Source organism: Cervus elaphus, chromosome 14 (genome assembly GCF_910594005.1).
Source record: "Cervus elaphus chromosome 14, mCerEla1.1, whole genome shotgun sequence".
Taxonomy (NCBI): domain Eukaryota; kingdom Metazoa; phylum Chordata; class Mammalia; order Artiodactyla; family Cervidae; genus Cervus; species Cervus elaphus.
In genome coordinates, this window is record NC_057828.1 from 45,975,358 (window position 1) to 46,001,760 (window position 26,403).

The 26,403-nt window shown below is 61.0% G+C and overlaps 1 protein-coding gene across 2 annotated transcripts; it reads right to left on the reverse strand.

Moving 5' to 3' along the window:
* Positions 1 to 2,510: 2,510 nt before the first annotated feature.
* Positions 2,511 to 25,809, reverse strand: TMEM201 (transmembrane protein 201). Of its 2 annotated transcripts, XM_043923599.1 has the most exons (11): positions 25,557 to 25,809; positions 18,874 to 18,994; positions 18,337 to 18,531; positions 16,975 to 17,151; positions 15,527 to 15,879; positions 14,895 to 15,098; positions 9,455 to 9,693; positions 7,391 to 7,462; positions 6,478 to 6,777; positions 5,585 to 5,719; positions 2,511 to 4,473 (listed from the first exon to the last, which is right to left on the reverse strand). In XM_043923599.1, the coding sequence occupies exons 1-11, from the start codon at positions 25,667 to 25,669 to the stop codon at positions 4,376 to 4,378; spliced, it is 2,007 nt and encodes a 668-aa protein (XP_043779534.1). In that variant the 5' UTR covers positions 25,670 to 25,809; the 3' UTR covers positions 2,511 to 4,375. The 2 variants fall into 2 exon arrangements, with proteins under 2 accessions (XP_043779534.1, XP_043779535.1); XM_043923600.1 differs by lacking the exon at positions 7,391 to 7,462.
* Positions 25,810 to 26,403: the final 594 nt, after the last annotated feature.

Here is a 26,403-nt window from a genome sequence, read left to right on the forward strand (position 1 = left end):
TTCCTTCTAGAATGCAACCAGGCAATGCATATAAAATTCTTTGGGTTCCTGTAAATCTGTGATAGAACAAAACCCCCAAAAACCTATCCTAAGAACAGTCTTTAGGTACAGAAAACGCAGGTTCCCACAAGATGCTTACCCCTGTCCCAATGATAAAAAGCAGGAATTGACAAGCCTTCTAGATGCTTGGCAGTAAGGGAAGATCAGATTACCTGCTTGTGCTCTCCGGGAAGGCACCCTTTAAGAGGGATGAGAAAGCACACTTGATACCGAAATAGGCCCGTGATAGTGTAAAGTGAGAAATAAAGTGACAAAATGCAGCGGGCAGAAAGATGAAGATACGTATGTAGAAAAAAAAGAGTAGACACCAATATTTTAATTGTGAGATTATGGGTCATTTTCTTTTTTGCTCACTTGTATTTGTAGATTTTCTACAATAAACTTATTTCCCTTTCACAAGGAGACAACAGAAGATGACATTAGTGAGGTGATAACAGACACATCTAAATCCCTTTCAGAAACCAGGGGGGCTGTCTCCCCACAGTCCTCTCAGCTGGGTCTCCTTGTCCCAGTGCAGGGCTGGGTGGGAGCTCCGAGCAGGGGGACAGGGCGGGTGTGACTTTTGAGGGAGCCTTGGGTTCTTCCTGGGGCTTCCCTGGTGGCTCAGAGGTTAAAGCATCTGCCCCTAATGTGGGAGACCTAGCTTCATTCCCTGGGTCGGGAAGATCCCCTGGAGAAGGAAATGGCAACCCACTCCAGTATTCTTGCCTGGAGAATCCCATGGATGGAGGAGCCTGGTAGGCTACAGTCCGCGGGGTCGCAAAGAGTTGGACACGACTGAGCGACTTCACTTTCACTTTTTCTTTGGGTTCTTCCTGGGCATGCACTCACAGGCTCCCTGGAGGAGAGGGCTGCTAAGAACTGGGCCCTTTGGCCTCCTGAGGTCACAGCCTCAGAGGACAGCAAGATCAGTGAACTCAGATGTGTTTGTGGCTCCATCTTCAGGCCTTCCCAGATGGCGCTAGTGGTAAAGAACCCGCCTGCCAATGCAGGAGATCCCGTGGAGGAAGGCATGGCAACCCACTGCAGTATTCTTGCTTGGAGAATCCTGTGGACAGAGGAGCCTGGAGGGCTACAGTCCTTAGGGTCACAGAGTCAGGCATGACTGAAGTGACATTGCACACAGGCGCACACACTTGGGGCAGCTTGACCCTGCCGCCACACATGGTCGGCTGTGATCTGTGCGTGGTCAGGGAGCGGCCCTGCCCCATCCCTTCCCATCTGCCCTCAGGGCCAGTCAGACAGCCTGCCCTGCCATCCTCAGGGAGACAAGGACCCACTGACCACCCTCCCTACACGTGCTGGGCCTGGGTGAGTCCTCTGACATAGTGTGGTGCTCCAGTCACCCCCAGATCAGCCCTGGATGGTGGGCCTGCTTCATAGAGTCAAACTGAAGCCAGCAGAAATGTAGACTCTGGTCACTGGGCAGCCTGGGGGTGCCAGAACCTGTGCTGGGACACTCAGGAGGCCAGCCCCTGGGGTTCCCACCCAGGCTCCGAGCTCACTGGGGCATCTCCCAGGGCTACATCAGGGCCCACTGGGGCCGGCGTGTGGGCTGGGGGTCCACTGGTGCACCTGGGGAGGCTGGTGCCAAGTCCACTTGCTGGGAGGATGGCTGGGCCATTCCAAGTGGGCTCGGGGGAAAACAAGGTCTCAGCCATGTGGGTGATCCAGGGCCAGGTCAGGGGCCACTGCCTGGGAGCGGTGAAGAGCCAGCTGAGCCCCTGCTCTAGCTGCTTACCCAGGACCTCCTATCTCTGTTCCAGTTCTCCTTCCTGCTGATTGTTGTTCAGTCGCTCAGTTGTGTCCGACACTTTGTGACCCCATGGACTGCAGCACGCCACACTTCCCTGTCCTTTACCATCTCTCAGAGTTTGCTCACTCATGTCCATTGTCCATCCAGCCATCTCATCCTCTGTCTACTTCTCCTCCCCCAGACATCTGCCCTCAATCTTTTCCAGCATCAGGGTCTTTTCCAGAGAGTCAGCTCTTTGCATCAGATTGCCAAAGTATTGGAGCTTCAGCTTCAGTCCTTCCAGTGAATGTTCAGGGCTGATTTCCTTTAGGATTGACTGGTTTGATCTTCTTGTAGTCCAAGGGAGTCTCGAGAGTCTTCTCTTTCAAACTACAGTTCAAAAGCATCAATTCTTTGGTGCTTAGCCTTATTTATGGTCCAACTCTCACATTCATACATGACTACTGGAAAGACCACAGCTTTGACTAGATGGACCTTTGTTGGTCAAGTATGTCTCTGCTGATGTCCTGTTCAAATCCCTCAGCCCTTCTGGGAACAAAGCCACTGGTACCCACCGCTCAACACCAGAAGCCCTGGGCCGCTCAACCTGGGCTCTGATCAAGAGTGAATATGCCTCCACCCACACTCCCCCAACACATACACACAACCCTGTCTGGCGCCTGAGTAAAGCAAATGAAGACAGGACAGATTGAGGTGTAGTTCAAAGGTTGGTATCTTTTTTGGTTTCCTTTTCTGCTTTTGTAAAGAAAAATAAGGTTGCGTGTTTATCTGAAAGAAAACATAAGTCAGACCCCTCCTGGCTCAGCCTCTGCCCTGCCCCTGGGGGGCACTGGGATCACAGGCCCTGGGCAGGAGGGGCCTGGCTGGCCGGGGCGACAGAAGGGGGCTGGGCACTCAGTTGGGGCTTCCTCAGAGCCAAAGAAGAAGGGCATTTGGGAATGGAGTTTGGCTTGGTTAGGCAAAAAGTAAAATTAAAAAACTCGACACACATGCCCACTGTATAGATGGGGGCCAAGAGGCATCACCTCCGAGTTGGAACCATCTCTGGCAGTTGGAGTCAGGGACCTGGCGTGGCCCCTGGCCCCCCAATTCCCCGTGTTCCGGGGTGGGGGGCAGGGCAGGAAACAGTAGCTCTCAGGAGTGGGGGAAGTCAGAACAATCTCCTTCCCCACATGGTAAAAAAAAAAAACCAAAAAAAAATTACTAAAAAAGCACCCGAAGCTTAAAAAAACTAAACCTCCCTGGCAGGGAGAATTGGGGGCATCCTGCTTAGGAGCAGAATGCCTGACCTGGCAAAAATGTGTAGAAAAATAAAATTAAACTTTATCCCTGAATGACAGAGTGAAGACCCTTCCCCTGCCCTCACGACCCTCCCCCAAGGAGACTCAGAGTTCACCGAGTGGCACAAACGTGCAGTGACACGTGGGAGTGTGCATGCATGCACGCCGCCCCACACCTGCGCCCAGAGCCTGGGGCAGCGGCGTGGGGATCCTGACTCCCACAGGCAGTCTTCTCACTCCTCACGGCCCCGTGAGGGTCCCTGTGCCCGACTTTTGGGGGCAGGATGGGACTCCAGCCCAGGGTGGGGGGCTGCGTGGGGGACAAACCCGCAATATCAGTTGGAAGGGCAGTGGCAGGACTGAGGGGTTCGGGGTAGGAAGCAGGCCGGCCACGGTGGCCTGGAAACAGAGGTCACACTGAGCCCACTGCGACCGCAGGACGCCTAGAGGAGCCGAACTCACGGCAGGATGGGGGCAGGGCTCCAGGGTCCTCAGAGACCTGCGGGCAGAGGGGCCCAGCAAAGCCCCCGAGCCGTGCATGAGGGAGGGGCCTGGAGACGGGGTGGCCCTGGGTAGTGTTCTCAGGGTGGCCGGGCTGCTGCCTGGGAAGATCACCAGAGGTAATAAAATGGGGGTGCAGCAGGGAGAAGGGAGCTTGTGGGGGTGCTTACACTAGTCCAGCGGGGCCCCGGAGACCCAGGAACTCTGAGGAGGCCTGGGCAGGAAACTCACTGCCCACCTGGGAGAGCCAGAGGGCAGGCCTAACCCACAGCATGGTGCAGGACAAGGGCGGATGGTGCCGGTCCTCATGGGGGTGTCCAGGGGGCATTTGACCGGGTCAGGGGGTACAGTACAAAGAGGTGATCACAGCCCGGGGACGCGAGGTCGGGGGGCAGCCCAGCTCCTGCTCCCCTCACAGTAGTAGTGGCATTCCTGCCAGGCAGGGCTGGGCGGTAGGGAGGGGACCCCAGAGTCACACAGCCCCTCCACGATCTCTGGCTTGGGGATCAGAGTGTCAGCACCAAACGCACATCTGATGCCAGCCGAGGAGGAGAGCGGGCAGGACTGCGCCCCGAGACCACGCCCAGCCGTGCAGTCTGTTAGGTGTGGAGAAGGCGTCAGGAACAGGACTCCCTCCGGAGGCGATGTCAAGGGCCCTGGAGAAGAGGGCGGAGGCGGCGGGCCCTCTGGGGGACCAAGGCCGGCAGTGGTGGAAGCGGCATGCACCTGGGCGCACCCTCTGAGACCCTCCGGGTGCCGGGAGGCTGCGGACCGCGGGTCAGCGCAGGCTCTGGTACAGGTAGGCCGAGGTGAAGAGGGCGTTAGCGGTCAAGCTCACGGCCAGGAGGCCCCGGATCACGGAGGGGCCAAAACGACCTTCCAAGAGAAAAATCGAGAAACCAGTGAGCTGAGCACTGTGGGGTTGAGGCCCCGCCCCCAGGGGGGTGGGCTCCCCTGGGCTGAGACCCCGCCCCCCAGGAGCCATCCTATCTGAAAAGACCCCAGGAACCTGCTGTCATTCGAAGTCCTGACTTTTTTTTTTCACCCTGCAGCTTGTGGGATCTTCCCTGACCGGGAACCTGGCCCTTGGTAGTGAGAGCGCAGAGTCCTAACCTCTGGACTGCTGGGGAATTCCCAAGTCCTGACTCCTTGAAGGTGCTTCCCTTCCTGCTCCTGGCCCACCAGGCAGGTACCTGGCTAGGGCAGTGACACCTGTACCTTGCCAGGGGGACACCAGCTTTACAGCCGAGACAGGAGGAGGCCCCTGTCTGGGCCTCAAGGAAGTAAGCGGCTGACTGGGCCCCCCACCCCAAGTTGATGCTGCTGGGTCACGTCCCACACATACCTGATCTGGGGGTGGCCCCCATTACCAGTCAGCCCAAAATGATTGTTCAGGAAAATCCTTGCTCAATACACACGGCTTCCACATGCCCCGGGGGAGTGTCAGGACCTGACCGCTGGGCTTTACCCAGAACCCCGATTCAGTCTCACAGCCCACCCCCAGCCCACAAGCTGAGAAGCCTGGATTTGAACCCAGGCAAACTGCTGCCCAGTGCGGCCTGCAGCCTCTGCACTGGCCGCCTGTGCCCAGGCCAACACCCTCCTGGGGAAGTTTATGGAACGGTGACAGTGTTCTGTACCCGCTGTCCACCTGAGCAGCCGCGGGCCACACGTGGCCTTGGGACACCTGCTATGTGGCTGGTACAGCTGGGCAGCCAGATTCTTATTCTGATTACACCGTAACTGTTAGACTTAAGCAGCCACCTGAGGCCAGAGGCCCCTGTGACAGCACAGGTGCAGACCCCTCGTAACCCGGGCGTGGGATGCTGTCTGCTGAGCCACAGGGGCCCCAGCAGGTGCGGGGGGCATCAAACCACCCTCTGCCACCCGAGGGCCCGTGAGGGGCTGTTCTCTGACAGACAGGAGGGGACAGTGGCTGCAGACCCATGGCCCTGCCCTCTTCCCGCACATCACACGGGGCACAGACCTCGCCAGCTGGTGGGCTCCTCGGCACACCCTCGGGTGGTGGTGTCCACCACACAGGAGGACTGGGACGAGTCATCCTCTTTCTTGATGGAGCGGCTGCTACAGCTGCTGCCCCCTTCCGGCACTGACTTCGTGTCTGCAGGGAGAAGGGGCGTTTCAGTGGGAGCTCAGGGCGCACCCCAGGGATAGACGTGGGCAGCTCCACCTCCAAGCCCAGGATGGTCCATGAATGTGGCCTCTGGCCATCCAGCCTTGCTGGTCCCAACTCGCTTGGCCTGCCCTGGACAGTGGGTGGCCAGCTCCTCACTCAGGTCCTGTCTGCATAGCTGCCCGGAAGGGAGCTGGCTTTGGGTCAGGAGCCGCAAACTCAAACGCCACTAGGTGTGGAAGACGATGCCACAAGCAGGGTTGCGGAGGGGCAGAGGCTGGGGCGAGGGACCTCAGCCTGCCCTTCTACCTGTCCGACCCAGCATGGCCAGATCTTCTGATGTCATGAGAGACACAGGAAGTCCACAGATTCATGGGAAACGTCTAGATGTTAAATGTTGAGGCCTAAGTTAAAACGTTCTAGAACGCTTTGTAGAAAAACAGCATTTGAAAAAAATAAAAATCATCTGCAGCCCGATGCACGGAACAGAGGATCCTCCAAGTCAATTGCAAAAGAAGGAAATAAAAGCAGCCAACTAGGGGCAAGGTCCTGAAGGGTTCGAGATCACCAGAAGCAAGGCTGGGGGGGGTGGGGGGTGTCTGGACTTGGGAGAGCGGCCACAGTCAGGTGAGAGCCAGCACAGGCCCCGAGCGGCCTCCTGATGGTGTCCCCACCGATGCACGCTGACTGGAGGCCTCCCACGGCCGCGGGCTCTCCCACCTCCGGGGCAGGTCAGAGGGCCGTACCCGCCGTGTGCTTCGTGTCCCGCGCCAGCTGCCTCTGTGGGGCAGGGGGCGACTCGATGGTGTAGAGGCTGCCGTTGTGGGGCGAGTGTTCGTCGGAGCTGCTGGGGGTGTGGGGGGTGTCCCCAGGGGGCGACGGGAACAGCAGCAGCTTCTGCCCCTTCAGGTTGAGCCGGGCTGGGCTGATGAGGGGCCGGCGGTGGCGCAGGGAGCCGGCGCTGGAGGCCACCGAGCCTGCCACGGAGGGCGCCGGGGAAGGGACCGGGGAGGAGGGGCAGCTGCCCGACAGCAGAGAGAAGTAATCTGGAGGCGGGAGGAAGGCAGAGACGACAACATTGTGAGTGCTCACTCTGCTTACAGGAGCGCCTATTCTGATCTGTTGCTTTCTCGTCTACTGACAGAGGGAGAAAGGCAAGGCTGGGCCTAGACTGCTGGGCACAGGGGGCCCTGCTGGGAATTGTGGGAGGAGGCACCCAGGGAGGGGAAGAGGATCGCGGAGCCTCAGCAATGCCCCCTCTGCCCCTCTCCAATTTCTGTCCAAAGTCTCTGCTACCTCCCTCAGCTGAGAATAAGGCCTGGGGAGAAAGAAACCCTGGAGACCTGGGGTCAGTTAACCTGGGCCCTGCTCATTTCCAAGTGCCACCTCCATCTGTCACCACTGTAAGGACGACGGCACCATGGCTAGTCCTAGAAACTCTGGGGCCCATTTCACAGAAGAGAAAAATGAGGCACAGAGGTGTCAGGCACTTGCCCAGGGCTGCACAGCGGGTAGCAGCCGTGGGCTGGGATTTGAACAGAATCCCCTCCAGGGGCCTGTCTGCTGTCCCGCCCTGCACACGCTCTGGAAACCCCAGCTCACTTGCTGTCTGCCTGAGCTGGCTTCCCATCACTCCCCTTGGCGCCTGGTCCCTCTTACCTGAAACTGAGACCTCCCCGGGTCGGGACACCTGAGATGGAGGACGGCTCCCGCTAAACAGGTACCCTGAGTCTGGAGACAGAGAGGCAACATAGGTCCCTGGGGAGACGGCCTGTCTCCAACCCCTCCCCGAGGCATGGCTGCTCTGCGTCACCCGCTTCGCAGATAAGGAAACTGGAACCCATGCAGGCCACACGGGAGGCCAGGCCTGGTGCCCACCCTGTGCCCTTCTTTTCTCCAGCCATCTTGAGTCCCGCCTCCTCCGCTAACCTGTTGGCAGGTCCAGGGGAGGGGCCTTCCCGCTGGGCATGCTGGGAGCCGGGGCAAGGCCTGCAGCAGGAGCTGCAGAGGCAGACAGAGCTCGGGAAGACGGATCCTGGACCGCCAGGGCCTCCTGACACCTGAGCCAAGGGCCGGCCCCAGGGATGGCGACTGGGTCCCAGCCCTCACACGTCATTCTGAGACCAACCTGTGTCCCACAGAACCGCCCTGGGCCCTTGGGGCAGGGGGCCCCCTGAGCCCTCACCTCAGGCCTACCAGGGCAACAAGGAGACTGCCTGTGGACACAGCAGGCAGGGGCCATACCCATGCTGTCCGGCAGAGGCTCCAGAGCTTGGGTCCCTGCCCTGACCCTGGAGGCTCCACAGAGAACAACCTTCTGCGGATGGGCCCAGCTCCCGGGTCCCCAGGTTCCTGAGTCCAGGGCCTTCCTGTCCACTTCGCTCCTCTCTGCCCCAGCTCCAGGGGCTGTTCAGAGAGGGCCCCAAGGGCCCCGTCCACCAGCCCCAGGTCTGAGCAGGGCCTGAGCTGTGACTCATCTGCTCAGGGGACTCTGCTGAATAACCATTACCAGACGAGGCCCTTCTCCCAGCAACGTGGCTCACGTCAGGTGACACGGAAATGCCTGGAGTCCAATCTCGGTCCTACTCAGGGCTCAGTCTGACCCCCGTCAACCGCACCCTGCAGGCCTCAAACACTACCCACTGCTCGGCGCACGCTGTGTCCAGCGAGCCGTCCCTCCTGCAGTGTGACCCACCCACGACCTAGGAGGATGCAGGACTGCACACAGGGCAAGAAGACGCCCGGGCTCAAACCCCAGGTCTTGGTGGCCGCAGCTGCTGGGCAAGTTATGGGGAGAACAGGCCCAGGGGATGTCGGACTGGGTGGGGGGAGCCCCCACATGGGGGAACTGCTGAGGGGCTTCAGAGAGACACTGCATGTCAGAAAGCCCAGCTTAACCAAGATGCTGCCCGCGTTCCTGGAGACCGGATCCTGCGGCACCGCCCTGCCCCCCAGGTCATCCCCCAGGGGATAAAGCAAACCCTGTGGGCACCAGGCAGCCTCCCCAAGTGAGGAGGGTCATTGAAGAAGACGCGGCAGGGCCCCTGGAAAGATCCTGCTGGGGAAGGGGATGGATGAGACAAAATTTCCTGTGGCGGGGACCAGATGCTGGTCCCACCAGGGCTCCATGAACACGACAGGCTTGAACCAAAGCCCTGGGCCCTGCACCACAAAGACTGGGGGCAAATTTTCCAGCCCCCAGGGTCTCAGGGGCTTCCCAGGTGGCTCAGTGGTAAAGAATTTGCCTGAAAATTGCAGGAGACGTAGGAGACCCTGGGTTCTATTTCTGGATGGGGAAGATCCCCAGGAGGAGGAAGTGGCTACCCAGTACAGTGTTCCTGCCTGAAAAATTCCATGGACAGAGGGGTCTGGCGGGATACAGTCTACGGGGTCACAAAAGAATCAGACATGACAGAGCACGCACACACACACACACACACACACACACGATCACAAACAGCAGCAATAACAACAGTAACTGTGACATCCAAGGCTTTAAATCCGTCACCTGGTTCAACCCTCACCCAGGGTGCGTTCATTTGTTTTTGTGGGAAACTGAGGCTCAGAATGGCTAAGCCCCTTGGCTCAGGCAGTTACTGAGTAGACACACCAGGGTTTGAACCCAGTTCTGCCAACTCTACAACAGGACCACCACGCCCACCCTGAGCTCAGGGAGGTGCCCCGAGCCCCGCACGTCCGCCAGGGCCTTTCAGTGCCACTTACCTGCTCGTGTCAGAGAGGGGATGGTTCCCAGAGAGAGGGCCCGGCTGAGACGGCCGGGCAGCGAGGAGGGCGAAGCCCGGCGGGGGGACCGGAACAGCTGCTGGTTGGCGATGGGCAGGAAGCCGGGCGGGGCGGGGACGAACAAAGATGGCGAGGGGCCCGTGATGCTCAGGCTTGGGCAGGGGACGGCCAGGCTGGGGCTGGTGGGGAAGAGGCCGGCGGAGTCTCCTGGGAAGCACCTATTGAGAGAGCCCGGGGAGGTGGGGGGGGCATGGGAGAGAGGAGCAGGTCAGCCCCGGGGGGGCTCTGAAGCAGGGCCTCCACCTCGGTGGGCCCCCTCCCCTCCCCTCCCCCACGGTGCAAGGCGGGGCCCGAGTCGGGGTCCCAGAGGAGGCGTGTGTTAGTTGCAGCAGAAAAGCGGTCCAACCACATTCACGCCATTAGGAGCGGGTGGCTGGGAGGTGCTGGCGTGACCCACCCCTCCCTGCATGCCCCCTCCGATCCCCCTCAGCCTCACAGCAAACTAGGTCTACTACGAATCTTGGTATTAAAGTGACACTGTCGCCCTCACCAACCTCACGCCAACCCTTCACCTCGAAGCAGAAACGCCCAGTCCTCTACGGGCGCTCAACTGGGCCACTTCCTGCTTGGTGCCCAGAGCCTCCTCGCAGTGGCCGAGCTCGGGGAGCCCCTGCTCCCCCGGGCCTGACCCGGGAATCCCCCTGCTGCTGCTCTCTAGTCTCAGACACTGGACACTCTGCTAAAGCCCCTGGCAGAGCAGGGGGGGAGGCAGCCAGGCTTGGGGATCTCCAGGAAGAGGCTCTGGCAGCATGCCAGCCAGACTCCAACTTAGAAAGAGCCGTGAGCGATCGCGAGGCTGTCCGCAGATGGAAGGTGACAGTGTCTCTTTAACTTGAGCGCGGTACAGATCACACCACAGGACCCAGTGGCCCCAAGCCAGAATGTCAACCATGCTTCTGATTAAGGCAACTGATTACAGAGGGGGAGGGGGCAGAGGCAGTTAATAAGGGATTAGTCCGCCGTCTGGACGGAGCTGCAGAGGTCCAGCCTTACCTCGGTCCCAAGGGACAACTGAGCCCATGGACAATGTGCCGACGGACGGGCAGGTTGGCTCAGGCCCTGCAGCAGAGCTGGGGGCTGGCTAAGGCGCCCACCCCAGCTGCACACCCGGGGTCCCGCTGGCCAAGCTTCAGTCTACCCATCTCCCTGGTTTTCACCCCTTCCCCTCACATAAAATAATTTCTATGAAGGTGGGTCAGCTGATGCCTGCCTGGAGAATCACGTGACCTTTTAATTGCCTTTCTAAGTGCCAGGAGGCCACCTGGACTTTGGAACCAAAGGTGGGCCCAGTGTTTGGGGGACATGGGCAAATCAATGCTGTGGGACCTATCAAGCAAATCTATAGAGGACTCTGGGCACCGGGCTGGACATGCCTACATTCCACCCAAGGACCCATTCTGCCTAGGGTGACCCCTACCTCCTTTCCCCCAAAATGCCTGGGGAAGGCTCTGACTCTAAACACAAGACACAGGTTGGTGCTGTCATTTTAGAATTGTGATACCATGCAGCAGGACAGCGACGACCGTGGGGAGTGGCCGGAGGTGGGGGCAGTGTGGGTGCGCTGGGACCCTTGGCTAACTTGCTCCAGTCTCACATGAAGCCCCGTTCCCTGCACCCACCCCAGGACCCCTGGTTGTTGTGTGCAGCAGCAGCCTGAGGGCAGGGTGTGTGGGCCACAGTAGGGAGTTGGGGGGGGAGAGGGGGACGCCGCCGCACACACACACATACACACGCACACACACACACACACCTGGGCCTTTCCAAGGGGCAGCAGCATGTCTGCCTGTACTGGGCTTCCTGTGCTACCCTACTGGGCAACCCATGGGCTGGGCCAGGCCAGGAGCTGGCCGAAGTATACCTCAAGTAATTGGCAAGCTCAAGCCCAGTCGGGCCGTGGGTCTTAGAGGTGGCTGGCTGGGTCTGGCCACCTCCTTCCTCCCAGATCCTGCTCACACCTGGGGCTGCCCAGCTGGCACGGGTGCTTTCCCAATCTCTGATGCAGGTAATCAAGGTGGCCCTGGGGGGCTGCGGGGGGGAGGAGGGGCGGTTCTTTAGTCTGACCCTCTTGTCGGGACACGTGATGGCATCACTCAACTAGCAGATTGTGTGAAGTGTCAGGCATGAGCCTTTGTCCTGGCTCCACAGAAGACAGTCCCGGGAGCCTCTGTCAAAGGAGCCCCACCTCCGCCAGGCTCCTGAGCGCTGCACACAGACCGACGCTTCCTCTTAACAACTCCCCCGCCCCGCCCCACAGACCACCTGCACCCTCAAACCCCATCTCAGAGAGGCACCTGGCCTCAGAACCCAAGCCTGTGTGCCCGCCGTGATGGAGGGGCTCTGGGGAAGGGTTGGGCGGCTGGCTGCACTGCACCCTGTCTGACACTGAGGGGGGTCTTTTGTTCTCCAACCCGATCCCGGCCCAGGCCGGGAGCCGGAGGACAGAGAGGACGACATTTAAGGAGCAGCTTACGGAGACAAGGAAATAAACGCGCCACCCAAGGATGGTGGGCCCTGAGCTGCTCGGTGCCCATGTCGCCAGCTCCCAAGCTTGACTCTGGTGGGCACTCCCGTCCCTTGAAGCCCCCGCCCCTGGCAAAGAAGCCTCTGAAGGAATGAGAAAGAAAAAACAGAATAGACGTGGTGCCTGACGCCCACCGGTCAAAGCAGGGCCCCGGAGGCATTTATTGAAAATACAGCATCAAAACACTACAGCTAAGGCCGGGAATTGTGGTTACAGCAATTACAGGGTCACTAGACAGTCATCCACGTCTACACAACAGAAAGGACGGGACACTCGGCGACAGTCGCAGGCAGAGGGGATGCCGGCCTCTCCCAGGGGCTCCTAGGCAAGCATTATAGGGCAGCCTACTTGGCCTGGGGTTGGGGGAGAAGATGGTTCCACACCCTGACCCCCCATTCTGGAGGGTCTGGTCGTGGTCCCCAGTGGAGCGGAGAGTGGGCCAACACACTCCCAGGGAATAAGCCATGGTCCCAGTGACGCCCGCACTTCCTCAGCTGTCGCCAGTAATGTTGGAAGGTACTGAAATATGCTCCACGTAATGGAATTTGAAGGGACAGATGCGTGGTTTTAAAAATCACACAAACTCTAAAAATGCCAGGAAGCCTTCCTTCGATGAGGTCCATCTTGTGACACGAGGGTGTCTTTCCGCCCCCGCCCGCTAGAGGGCAGGAGAGACGTCTGCTCAGCAGGCTCCTGGCCAGCATGAGAGCTGGTTACGGTTATTATAAATAATTTAACTTAAATACACGCGTACACACAGATGTCCTGCTTCTACTCAAAGCCAAAAAAAGCAGTAATTAGCACCGTGCTGCCAGTTTCCTTGAGAACAGGGGATTCCAGAGACCAGGGGACACACAGCCAACAGACACGGGTTCCCCGCCTGGCTCCCACCGCCCCGCTCGGGAGGCTGGTTCACAGAAGCGAGGGACAGGTCGGCCACCCCACTCCTCCACCTCGTCGGTGCTCTTCCACCTCACCCTCCACCCAGAGCAAGCTGGGCCCAGCTCCTGACTCACCCAGCTCTCCGCACATGTATCAGGGTGCAGCGCCACCCGACACACAGGCAGGTGGGTGGGGTGGCTTCTCAGGACCCCGAGAACGGAAGGATGGTGGGGCTTGGGCCTGAGCTGGGCACTCTTCACCCACCCCGTAGGCTCAGCGAGATGACGGCCCTTTCCTGAGCATCACCCTCACACACGTGACTGGCCTGTGCAGTTCCCCGGGTCCATACCTGGAGCGGGGTTCACGCTCACCCTGATGAGAGTAGGATAGGAGGCCCTACAGGGGTGCGCAGTCTTGCTCTGCCCCCTGCCATGGCCCTGGGAGGCAGCCCCCAGGCTGAGAACAGCCTCCAGAGCATGACACCCACGCCAGCACCCCAGGGCCCTGGAAGGGTCCAGCTCTCATTGTACAGATGGCACACAGGCGGGGGTGGCAGGGCCTGGCCCAGGGAGAGTGAGGCCGAGGCCCTGTGAACTCTTCAGCTGCCCCACGGGGAGGCGGGAAGCAAGAGCCTCCCCAAGGGGCTCCAGAGGCCAGGAGGAGAGTGGTGACAAGCCAAAGAGGGACAAGGGACAAGGACCTGGTGTCATGGGCCTGCGTGTCCCTTAGGCCCCTTACCCGGCGCTAACTTCGGGCAGTTGGAACTTTTTCTGGGCATCATAATGGAGGCGGGGTTTTGGGAGGACACTGGGGACATCCTGGCATGGAGGGAGGGTGGCAGGGCCCCGCTACCTGCCAATCAGAGCCACTTCGGCCTGGGAAGCCTGAACCCCAGCCCTGCAGGGAGTGAGTAGAGGGCTGGGCTATAAGGGTTCATGCCTTTCCAGGGCAGAGCCAGGGGCTTCCCAGGAGAGTGGGCAGAGTGTGTGCACCCCAGTTACGCTGTCTGGCTCACAGCGGTGCCCAAAAGATAGGGAAGTAAAGAGCATGTAGACCCCTCCCCCCACCCTCCTGGGCGATCTCCCACCACCGCCTGGCTGCTAGGAGAAATCTGCTGACCACGGGCAAAGCACGATTTTCTACCCTCCACCTCCATGTGGGCCTCGCCCCACAAACTCATGGTCAAGGCCAGTCTGGGTCTAAGAACTGCATTCTCCACCCGTGGGGAAGGAGGCTGAGGGATAACGGGCTCTTGGAGCAGGGAACCCAGGGGGTCAGCCCTGCCTCCTCCTGGTTTCATGAGCTCCTGGGGGCTGACTGGACCACAGGTAGGACCAAAAGGACAGACCCGAGAAACGAGGGTGGGACGAGGTAGGGGGCCCTGCGTGGCCCTGACTCAGCAGCACCTGCCCACACCAAGCAGCCCGAGTGGTCAGGCCATGCGGCGAGGGCCCAGCCTGCAGCCACCGTCGCCAGCCCATTATGGGCTGAGAGACGGGCAAGGTGAGAGAAGAAGCAAAGAGCAGGCCTGTACCCCTCTCCTGATGGTGTCAGAGCCAGGGAAGGGGCCGTGGCCAGTGTGGGGTGCCTGGCTGCCAGCGGAAGCCACGGGGCAGAGGCAGGCGGTACGGGTGCTGCCCTGTTCCAGTCTCAGAGCAGTGGTGGTGGGGTCTTTGGCCAGAAAGGTGGCGGGAGTGGTGACCAGCTAGAGAGCACTTGGGGGCGCTGGGTGGGGGTGGCTTGGTGGAGCCAGAAAGGAATGGGGGGGGGCCTGACTCCTAGGAGAGGTGGAGGGGCTGGGCCAGGACCCTAAGGTGGGGGTGGGGTGGGAGTGGGGTGGGAGTGAGGCAGGTAAGAAAGAAGCAAAGACAGAGGTTCCCTGTCCGGGCTGCGGGCCAAGCCCGGGGCCTGCGGGTCCATCTGTCCTCCCCCCGCAGTCACTGCTGTGTCTCTGACCTTCGGGGCCGGAACCTCCGCGGGCCCGTTGCCTTCCTTGTGGCCACAGCTGCCGTGAAGCCCACCAGGCAGCACAGGGACGTGGTGCTGAGCTTGAGCGTGTCCAGCCAGTGGGGCGAGGCGGCCTGCAGGTGCTGCTCGGCCAGGTGCAGCCCCAGCAGCAGGGCCCACAGGCCGCTGGAGAAGGCGTCAATCCTCCGGAGCCTGTGGGGAGAGGGGGAGTGAGGGCCCAGCGAGGGGGTGAGCCCCTCCCGCTCCCCCAGGCTTCCTGCCTCCTCCATTCACCCCGGCCCTGCTCAAAGGAGAGGATCAAGGGCCCGGGCCAAGCGCGGGGCTCTGAAAGCCACTTCCAACACCCCCTCACCCTGTGGCTCTGAGTCAGTGTTTCTCTGAGCCTCGGTCTTCTAGTCTGTATAATGGGGCAAGGAAACCTCCCTGAGAGCTGTGGGGAGAGGAGGGGACGCCGTTCGGTATGGGGTCTGCACCTGCACAGGGAAGCACTAGATCCTGCGAGCTAGGTCACTGTTGCCCGACTGAGGTGAGGAGCCTGGGGTGGGGAGAGGACGCAGTGCGGCCCCCAGGGCCCCTGACTCCGCTGAGCTTCCCCCCACTGCGTCCTGCCCCTCACGCACCGGATGCGGCCGGCCAGCAGCATGGCCAGCAGGCAGGTGAGCAGGCCCAGCGCCACGACGCCCATCTGGTGGCTCTGCCCGAAGGCCCAGGCCTCGCGCAGCTTCTCGGCCGCGTGCTCGGGCAGCAGCCCCAGCAGCTGCCGCCAGCCCTCGGCCCCGGCAGCTGTTCCGTTGTCTGGTGGGGCCGAGCCATTGCTGCCAGGTGGCATGGCTGGGGGAAGCGGGGCTCCCGGGACAAAGGGGTTGCTGGTGCCGTAGAGCGCGGTGGTCAGCAGGAAGGCACAGGCCAGGAAGGCGAGGGCCCGGAGCACGATGACCTGCGCTGGGGACTTCACCGCAGATGCGCAGAAGCTCTGAGGGAGGGAGAGGCAGGTCAGCGAGAGGGCCAGAGCCACCGACAGCCCTCCGGGTGCCCACTCTGTGCACGGGGGTCTGGCCAGGGGCCCCCAGCACTCGCGGAAGAACCACCAGCTCCCAGTGGTCAGAGGTGCCCTAAATTCTCACGCACTCCTGGCTTCATTTCTGGTTCTTCCCTGGGTCCCATTAACCTGTCTCGTTTCTGGGCCTTCACTCCATTGCGAGCTACGGTGCTGCCACGTTCTCTACAGTAATCCTTCTGATCGGATGGTGACCTCTTCTTTCAAACACACCTTCCAATCATTTTCAAGTTACTGTTAATAAATTCCTACTGTATGATTTTAACTAGAATTGTAATGAATATACACACAATTCTAGTCAAAGTTACAAAATACCTGTTATAAACTTCCTTAACTTAGGCCCATTGCTGTCCCTCTGAAACTATCACAATGTTGTAATCAGCTATACTCCAACATAAAACAGAAAGTTAAAAAAACGAAAAAATAGTAAGTTGTTCGGTCTGAAAGACAGCAGAAAGAAGGAAAGCAAGGGTCAGCGCCAGCTAGGCACCTCTGGGGGCTGGGGGTGGGGGCAGAATTTCTTTGGGGAGGATGGTTTTTACTAACCACCTGCTCCTATATTACATTTTTTTATGCCAGGACACACCAGCATCTGAGCACAGCGACAAAAACTAATGATGGTTTTAGCCAGCCAGTCCAAGGTTCAAACCCCAGGGAACGCTGCACGCTAGGCCCTCTGCAAACAACTCAACCTCCCTGAGCCTGATTTCCAGGGTACCTAGGAGAGCACCCACTATGAAGGCGCTGGAGGAACCCCAGAGGTGCTGGGAGGTACCCAGGCTCTGGAAGGCAGCCCAGAAACCCTGGCCATGCACACAAATGACACACGTTCTCCTTGGGACCCCCCCCACCCCGCTCCACGCCGGGCTGGGGCACAGGTCGGGAGGTGGCCCCACATGAAGGTGCTGCCCCCGGGGAAGGGCCTGGCTCTGAAGAGGTGCTCCCAGTCACCGGCCGGCCCTCTGGGAAGGGGTCTCCCGCACAGACTCGGGGCTGGGACACCCCTCGCACCTGCGTGTAGGTCTGGTCGGCCTCCCGGCGTCGGAACTGGTGGCTGAGCAGCAGGGCGCGCAGCTGGCGGTTCTGGTGCTTGATGTAGTGCTCCACGGCCGCCTGGCACGGCCGGCACAGCTTGTACATCTGCTCCAGGTGGTGCCGGTACACCTCGACCTCCTCGTCGTACCTGCCCTGCAGAGAGGACACAGGCTCAGGGTCCCGGGGGTGACCATGTGCAAGTCCTCCCTGTTCTGCACCTGCTTCCTCGGGGGCTCGACAGGACCAAAGGCCAGGGAAGAGGGGCTGCCCACAGCCCGGGACACAGCAGGGCCCACAGGGGATGTTCCAGCCAGTTCTGTGGCTGCCAAGGGCACACCTCGAGGCCAGAGCCTGGCATGTGGCCCTTGCTCAGGCCCTGCTCCTGGAATCCGGACACCACCTGGGCTTGAACAGACGGGCCACCTGGAGGTGGGCCTGCCTGCCCACTGAAGCCCAGGGGTCCAGGAAACATGAAAAAGCCCCTGGCCAGGTCAGGGCCTCGGCAGGAACTGAAGGGCCTCTGCACTTCAGGAACAGCCCAGGAAATGCGAGGCCCACCCTTCCTTCCCCAAGAGATGCAGCACACCCCTGCCTGTTTGCAGGGGAGCCAGACATTTCAGTCTGAAGGGGCAGGAGCATCCTGGTTTGGTCTCTTGCTAGGAACGAAGGCGCCAGACACCTTCCCTGGCTGCCCTGTCACACGTGCCTGCCCTCCTCTTGGCAGTCTTCCCAGCTTTCCCTGCCCAGCCCCAGCTCACCTCTATTTTCCTCCCTCCCCACCTCCCTCCCATACTGGGCCTTGGGGAAAGTCAGGGTCTCTGAGCTTCAGCAAGCATTTTCTCTTGAGGTCACAGAACCCCCAGAGTGGGCGAGGAGAGATGGGCTAGACAACAGGGCTGCTGGCCCCCACAGCAGTGGATCCAGGAGGCAAAGGTCTGACATCCAGCCTCTGGGCAGCACCCGGCTCCCCCCACCCTCCACGAGCCAGGAGCCTCGCCCACTCCAGAGCAAACTGCCTGCCAGGCAGTGGGCAAGACGGACTCAGAGGAACATGGACAGGGGGCCCTGGATCCAACAGGGCCCCAAGTTGGAGCCCAAGGACCCTGCCTCCCCTTGCCCAGGGACAAATCCCTCTGGACTGGCAGGTGCTCCCAGGCCTGGGGCCCCCACAGCAGTGACCACGAGACAGGAGGTGTGAGAAGCGCGTGGCCGAAATGGATGAGATCACACACCCAGAACGTGGGCCAGCACAGGGTTCCGGGTGAGGAGGGGGCGCCCCTCCAGAGGGCTCCCCTCAGCGGCTCTATCGCCTCCAGCACCCCCCAACTGCCCACTCACCTCGTCGCGCGGCGAGAAGGCGGCCAGCTGCTTGATCTTGGTGGTCTGGTGGTGGCTGCACCGCCGGCAGAGCAGCACCTGGCTGCTGACCCACTGCGGGGGCTGGGCGGGGGCACGCGGGCCTGGCGAGCCGCTCACCACGTGGTTGAGGTGCTCCAGGTACTGTGCGGGGATCGGCTTGTTGTAGTCACCATTCTGAGGGAGGAGGACCTGAGTCAGGGGGAGCCCTCCCCACGGGCAGGAGCCTCCCGCCCCCACTCAGGCTGGGCGCCGGACGGAGGCCCCACATGCAGACACTCCCCCAAGGTGGGTCGCTAACACTCCCTCTCTGCATGCAACACAGAAGCTCTTCTTCCAAAGGAACTTCATGGGGAACCCCAACTCAGGCGAGACGAGAGTCCAAAAAGATCTGGGTCTGAACATAAACCCGCCCGTGTCAGTGCCGTGACTCTGCCCAAGCCACCCTGGCTCCCTGAGCCTGTGCGCTGGTCCTCAGAGGAGGCCCTGGATGGTGGCGGGGGCGGGCGGGGGGCACACCTCCTGGAAGCCGTTGTACTGCTCGCAGTGGGGGCAGTCCCAGCAGTTACGGTTCCCGTAGGGCACCACTGTGTCCTGGTTGCAGAACCAGCAGTTGACGACGGTGTGTGTTGGCTTCATCCTGCGGACGAGGACAGAGTGGAGTCTGTGGGAGGGCAAGAGACCAGGGAGGGTGGGCGGCAAGCAGGGCGGGGACCCCGGGGCTGGAGGTGCAGGCAGGTGGAGGAAGGAGCGGGGGATGCCATGAACCTGTCCACGGACTTAGGCTTCTCCTCAGCCAACCAGGCCAAGCCTCCTTGACCCTGGGGTCAGCTGGAGACACACCAGGAACCTGGGGCCAGCCAGGCTATGGGCCGACAGGGACCTGGCTCCAGGACCGCCCTCCTTCCCTCCTTGCAAGGCCCACAGACCTGGGCCCATTCCCAGGCTGCGGAAACGGTGCTCCCTGGGGAATTTCCAGATGGATGGGGCCTCGGTGCTCACAGAAGCCCCAGGAGAGCCAGGGCCATGGAGACCAAGGGTGGGGACTGCAGACAGCTGACAGGCGGGTCACAGTGGCCCTCGCTGGCCACACGCGTGTGACAAGTGGGTATGCAGGATAATCCCGGCCCAGACACTGAGGGATCTGTGCTTGAGCCCCCTCCACCCACCTCCCTGGCTGTTCGGCAGGGGAGTGTCGGGGGTGGAGCTGGGGGAGGTAAGGACATGGCAACTGCCAGGCAAACCCCTCCAGTCCCAGAAATCTACAACAGGTGGCTGCAGCTCGAGCCTGGGGTCCTGGCCTTGCCACTCCTGTCCCCTTGCTTGCCCCCAGAGTCCACTCCGCTGTGGGGTTGCCGCCTGGGCCTCTGCTGGGATGGGCAGTCATACCACACATGGACACCTCTGCTGTCCAGAGGATGGCACGGCCCCAAGCTTCTGGGAGTCAGACTCCCGGCTCTACCAACCCCTCCTCTCCCAGCCTCGGCATTCGCACATTACCAGGGCCCAAAAACACAAGACACGTAAAGATGCTTTGTAACGCAGGGCGCTGGCTCTGTCACTCCCCTGACTCTGGGGTTGTCGGGCGGCCTGGCCCCCTGGGAAGAGAGCTCCTGCTTCTGACACTGAGCTGCCTCACGGCCTTGTCTGTCCATGGACCCTAGGCAGGTCACAAGAGTTCTCTGAGCCTCAGTCGTATTACCTGTCATCTGCGGACAGGACAAGTGTGCGAAGTGCTTCCAGAGCCCGGCTAACTGCCCAATAAACAGCAGTTTACATGGGGAGGGCAGGCGAGGGGAGGAGCAAGTCCAGATAGAGGATATGGAACCAGACCCTGCAGGGAAGGGTCCCAGGGTCAACAGCAGGCACCCTGGCTTGCCCCAGCATCATCGAGCTGGAGGGCAAGGCTCAGAAACAGCAGTGCTGGGCAGCCTGGCCCCGTGGTCACGGTGTGGCCTTCAGGGAAAGTCATTTTTTTATCTGGCCGATGGGGATAGCGACAATCTCTGCTCCAAAAAGGGTGCTGAGCCATCAGGTGAGAGGACTGATGGAAGTACTGGGCTGGGCAGGTGGTCAGCAGAGGCATTCTGACAGCCTCACTGGCCTTCAGGCCAAGAGCAGTGGAAGGAGGCGCCTAGCGGTGTGGGAACCCTCTCTGCCGGGAAGCCGCACTTGGGCAATTAAGCACTTGGCTTTCTCTCTGTTAATTTGTAACTGCTTTACAGGCTTCTCTGTAATAGTGCACCGCGGGTAGGCGTGTCCAAAGAGGCAATGTCCAAACACCTCTCCCCCCTGGTCCCCCGGGTCCTGCTGTCCTCACGATGGGCCCCTCTGCCCCCTCCAGCCCAGATGCCCACCATACCATGCCTGCCACTGGAGAGAAGCCAGTGCAAGAGCCAGCAGCCCACGAATAAAGACAGATAGGAAGCGAATAAAGACGACCAGTGGCGGGCACCCGTGGTGGGTGATCAGGAACTGAGGCTTTGAGCTTGGGGGCCAGGCACGAAGCTCCTCCCGCCCAGGAAGTCATCGTTTTCACCCTCAGTCACCAGCTTCGTAGCTGGGGAAGTGAGCCCGGACTGGAAACGGGTGGCCAGGAGGGGAGGGAGGATTAGGCCTGGGCCAGCCCAGGTGGCGCTAGTGATAAAGAACCTGCCTGCCAACGTAGGAGACGTAAGAGACGGGGTTCCATCCCTGGGTCGGGAAGATCCCTGGAGGAGGGCATGGCAACCCACTCCAGTATTCTTGCCTGGAAAATCCCACGGACAGAGGAGCCTGGTGGGCTACAGGCCCTAGGACTGCAAAGAGTCAGACACGACTGAGGCAACTTAGCACGCACATGCTGAGCCAGCAGTTCTGGCTTGGTAATCCCTGCCCAGGGTTGTGGGGGTGAGGGTCTTCTCTCACAGACAGAGCAGCTGCCGGTCACCCTGGCCAGATGGTTCCACCTGGTGGGTGCCATCCCCCATGGCTCCTCTGGGGAGCGCCCTGAAGGCACGCTCAGGCCTGTGAGTGGCAGACGGACCAGTGATACCAGGTGGGGATGTCAGCTCTCCAAGGACCAGTGATGCTCCCGCCTGCCCGGAGCTTCACATGCCAGACACGTGGGTGCATGTGACTCACACCTGCGGGCTACACTTGATGGCCGACCTTGCAGCTCACAGTCCCCACAGCGGCTGGGTGACCCTGGCCTGTGGGCCTGCACCCATCTCTACCGGGCTTGACGCAGGAGCCAGTTCAGCCCCATCCTGCTCCTGCTCAGGCTAATGCCCCCACCCTGTGCCCCTCCTAATCCCTTGATCCACTTCTCCCCCGAGCCAACCAGCTCTATCCCCCAGCGAAGCTCTGGCCAAACCCCTTGTGGTGAACAAGATCAGAGGGTCCAAGAGAGAGTGACCCTGTGACACAGGCAGGAGCGACTTAGGCCAGGCTGCCTCCGGTAGAAGACCACGCCCCAGAGGCTAGGTGGTTGGCTTGGAGGCTCTGGAAGGTGCTCGCCCAGTTCCTGTTGCCTGCGTGCTGAGCTCCTGGGCTCTGCTGGGGTCAGGGGAGGCCTGAGGCAGCCAAGGGCAGGATGGGCCCCATGGGAGGAACCAGCGAGCAGCTGTGTGCTCTGGAACCATCCCTCCACAGCCCCAAACACACAACGGGAAGAAGATGAACACAAGCCCTAATAATGGTATCACCTCGTGAGCCCCAAACGTGCATGCTTAGTCATAGAAAAGCTCGGGCCCTGACATTCCGCCACATCCTAACAGGTCAGGTGGGGGCAGGGGGTCAGGTCCAGCCCACCACTCTGAGGGCTGCAGCTCCATGTCCCTTGGCCCTGGCCCCCGCCAGGGGGTGGGCATCAGCTGTAAGCCCAGCGCCGTGTGACACGGAGGAGACACTGTGTGGGCTCAGAGTCTGGGGGAGGTCGATGTGTCAAGCAGTCTCCACCATACCAGGCTCTGCGAAAGTCCCCCAAGGGGGACCAGGCACACAGCCTGTGACCCATGTGCTGGTCCAGCGGGTCTGGAAGATTGTCTCTGACAGTCAGGCTGGTTTCCTCAGGGCCTAAGAGGTCAGCCTCCGCAGGGCGCCAAAGAAGACAGCCTCCCAGGTGAGGGGTCCCTGAGGGACCCCACGCACTGCCCTGTTTGCTACTCTGTGCCCTGAGTATTGTGCAATCCACCTGCGAGAATCCAAGGGCCTCCTGCAGGGCAGAGGCACCAGCACCAACCGGCCTCCGGGCCGCCCACTCCAGCCTCTAGGCAAAGCACACTTCGGTCCACAGCGGTCCAGCCAACACCAGACAGAAGGCCTGGGTCTGCTCTCGGTGGATGGCCCTGACTCCTCAGCACTGCCCGGCTGGAGAGGCGCTGGCTGGGCTGGCAAGGGGGCAGAGATGCACAAGGCTCCCCACTCCTGACCTGGACGCAAGGACAGAACGACGACTGCACACGGCAGCTGCGACAGATGCCACAGCAGAGGGCCAATGGGCAGAGCGTCAGCCGTCACGCTCAAGGACGGGCCTGCCGGCCAGCAGGGCCAACAGGCAGATGGCCTTCAAACGGCTAGGACTGCCAGGCAAGGGGGCGGGGACCACCCAGTGTGTGTGCAGGGAGCCAGACTGCATGGCTGCAGGAGAGCGTGGTGAGAGGTGTGCAGGAGCGTGGCCGAGACTCTACTCCTTTACCCAGGAGGCTGCGCCCTCTCGTCTGCAAACACCAGACGGTGGACAATCCAATAACCGTGCCTGGGGGCTCCAGCGGCCGTGAACAGGCTGTGCCGGCAGAAGACGGACACGATGCCCAGCAGCAGAGTCCAGGGGCAGGAGTCTGGGTGAAGTAGGCACAGGAAGCCACCAAGACTGCCCGGGTCCAGGGCAAGCAAGCCTGGCGAAGTATAATCTGGGCTTCCACTTGGCCTCCTGGGTGCAGAGCGGCAGCCAAGGTGCTCAGTGAGGACCCAGGGCACGAGGCTTGGTTAGGAGCTGAAGGGTTGTGGTCAGGCAGGAAGCCCGATCTCCCCGGCCTCCATTTTCTCATCTGCTGAATGGGGCCACCAGCAGCACGCACTACCCCTCAGGTCACAGGCAGTCCAGTCAAGAGGACTCCATTGGCAGGAAGCCAGGCTGGCCCTGCCCGAGGCTCTGGGGACCACAACCCTTCAGAGAAGCCAGCTCCTGCCCCTGCTCCAAGGCCAGTCCTCCAGCCCTGTCCCTCTCTGCTGAGCCTGCAAACACCCACCCGGCCAAGTCCATTTCCAAAAACAACTCTCCTCACATGCCCTCTCCAGGGTCATTTAAAACCCACACTATGGCCAAAGCTTTTCCTCACTATCACCGATCTCCTCCCGGAGGGAGAAGGGCTCAGTCTGGGGGCTGGTCTTGCTTCTGAACCGTGACAGTGGCCAATTTATGACCCCAGACAAAAGCCAGCACTCAAGGAGAATCTCAGAGCCTCCTGGCAAAGGGCTGTCCTCTTGGCCGATGCATCCCAGTACCACACCACGACTCGGGGGTACCACTGGTACCCTCGTGGCTCCCCTCAGAGCACCTCGCAGGACACTGCACCCAGGTCTCAGGCTCTTGCCTCCGGGAGAGGGAAGGCTGTGGCTGGCAGCCCAGGAGGGGAGACAGCCCCCCCCCCCCCCCAACCAGGAACAGCTGCAGCACAAGACGGAGGCACAGTGGGCATATCCAGCGCAAATCCAGCCACACAATATGGGTGGAGGCCACAAAGCCTGGCGGCAGTGCCTGGCCCAGGCTGTGATCTCTGGACTGACATTCTTCATTCCATTTCCTGGGAGGCAAACGGGCTCTGGACACACCTCTGCTGTGACCATTGCTCTGGGAATCTGAGCAAGTGGCGGGCACCTCCGCACCTCAGTACCTTCGTGTATAAAATGACTGGGGTGAACCAGCTGGTCCTGCGAGCCCCTCCAGCCTCCAAAAACCGGGCAGAAGCCAGGACATGTTGAAATGTGTGGGCTGTCAGGGGTCCCACGAGGCCACCCCCTCCGCAGCCTGCCATTCTGGCTCATCCTGCAGACACAGCTGATGTCCCTCCCACCCCTTCCTCCCCGGGGAAGACTGTGACTCAGTCGCTCTCACGTCTTTTCCCCTCGGGTAAGAAGCGGTACCCGGTGGTGGCTAAGGAAGAACAGACAAGCCCTCCAGGTTCAAGTCCCAGCTACCCCGCCTGCTGCTGACTGGCCGTGGGCAAGTTCCTTCGCTTCTCCCACCTAAGAGCTGAGCTTCCAACATCTGCTGCTGAAGCTACAAACCCACCCACCCCGTCTCCAGAATGTTCTCACAACCCCACCTTTTTTCCTGTCCCCTGCGAAGGTGGATCAAGTGGGGAGACAGTGGAGATGCCCCTGAGGTCTTCCTGAAATAAGACGCCCAGAAAGCTTTTATCCCTGACCACGGAAGCCCATGACAGGCCAGCTCTGCAGAGGGGTCAGAAAGGTCTGTGAACCTGGGCCAGGGCAGGGGGCCGCCACTGAACCCACGCGGCAGGAGCCCAGCGCAGTATTTAAACACCCCTAAAGTACGTCAGGCTTTTCTGCTCTTGGAGGATGCAGAGTCCAGGGGTTAGGGACGCAGGCTCCACGGTCGGGATGCTTCAGTTCACATCCTGACTCGTCTAATTGATAACAATTTTTGCAGCTCTTTTGTCCCTCCGCTTCTCTAGACAGAGCACGGTAATGACTGAAATGGGCTTATGTGAGATTACAATAACGTCTGAGGCAGCGTTTGCCGCCCCAGGAACCGCCGGCTAGTACTCAACCCATCCCAACGTGCTCCTGAGGACGAGGGATCAGGGCTCCGGGCGGAAGAGAGCGCGGCCCGACCCCCGCTCGACTCTCCCGCAGGGCTTCGGAGCCCTGCAGATCCTGCGGCTCGGTCTGCACGGGTCTTCGCGGGGGAGGAAGTTCGTACCCTCCACGCGCCCCACATTCCTGGGCTCCCCCAACCCGCTTCTCCGCCGCTTCCCGACAGAGGAGCCCCAGCCCGGTTTTCTTTCCGGGGGCGGGGCGTGCATGACCGGTCTCCGCGCGGGGGCTCGCGGGCCGGGCCCCACCGCCACGCCGCAGCCTCACGGCTGACTGACAAGACGACGCCGGGCGGCCCGGGAACCCGCGCGGGTGGGGGCGGCCGCGGGCGGAGGGCGGGGGCGCGATACTCGCCGGCCGCGTGGGCCGCGCGCACTCACCTCCGCGCGATTCGGTAGAGCAGCACGCCAGCGGCGGCGCACGCCGTGACCCCCAGGCCGCCGGCCAGGCCGGCAGTGGGGCAGCGGGCCAGCAGCGCGTTCACTCCCTCCATGGTTCCCGGCGCGAGCGGTGGGCGGTGGCGGGCGGCGGCGGCGGCGGCGGCAGGGCCCAGGGCCGCGGGTAGGACTCGGAGCGGCGGCGCGCGCCTCCTCCCGCCGTGACCTTCTTCGCTTTGTAGCCGGCGCTGGCCCGCCCCCTGACTCGGCGCGCTCCCGCCGCACAGCCAATCGGAGCACGGGGCGAGCCCGGTGGGCGGGGCGCCGGCGGAAGTCGCGGTGTTAGCCCGAGCGCGCCCTCCCGTGGCCGGAGGTGGGAGGTGACGCGGAGCCCGGCCCAGCCCTCTTCTGCCCCCGCCTCTCTCACTGGCGCCTTCCGCAAAAGTCCGCCAACTTCAGCATCTCAAGCTAGTGCCTTTCCCCTGCTTGTCCTGTTTTCCCAATGCCTCGCCAGACCCGGCCCGTGCACGCGATGCTGTTTTGCGGCAACTTGGAGCTTCTGAAGCTGCTTCCACTGAAGCCACTCCAATGGTCAAAAAATTAGTTTGTAGAAACATGACCCCCGCTCCTGACGGTAATTGGATCATGGGACAGTCAATGCTTCGGAACGTAATCCAACTATTAGAATGTCAGAGCTATACGTATTGCCCTAGATGGATGAAACACTTTAAAAAAAGTAACATGCACATTAACTTTAATAACATATGTTTGAATAAACAATCATGTGTTGTTGTTCAGCTGCTCAATCATGTCCGACTCTGCGACCCCGTGGACTGCAGCCCACCAGGCT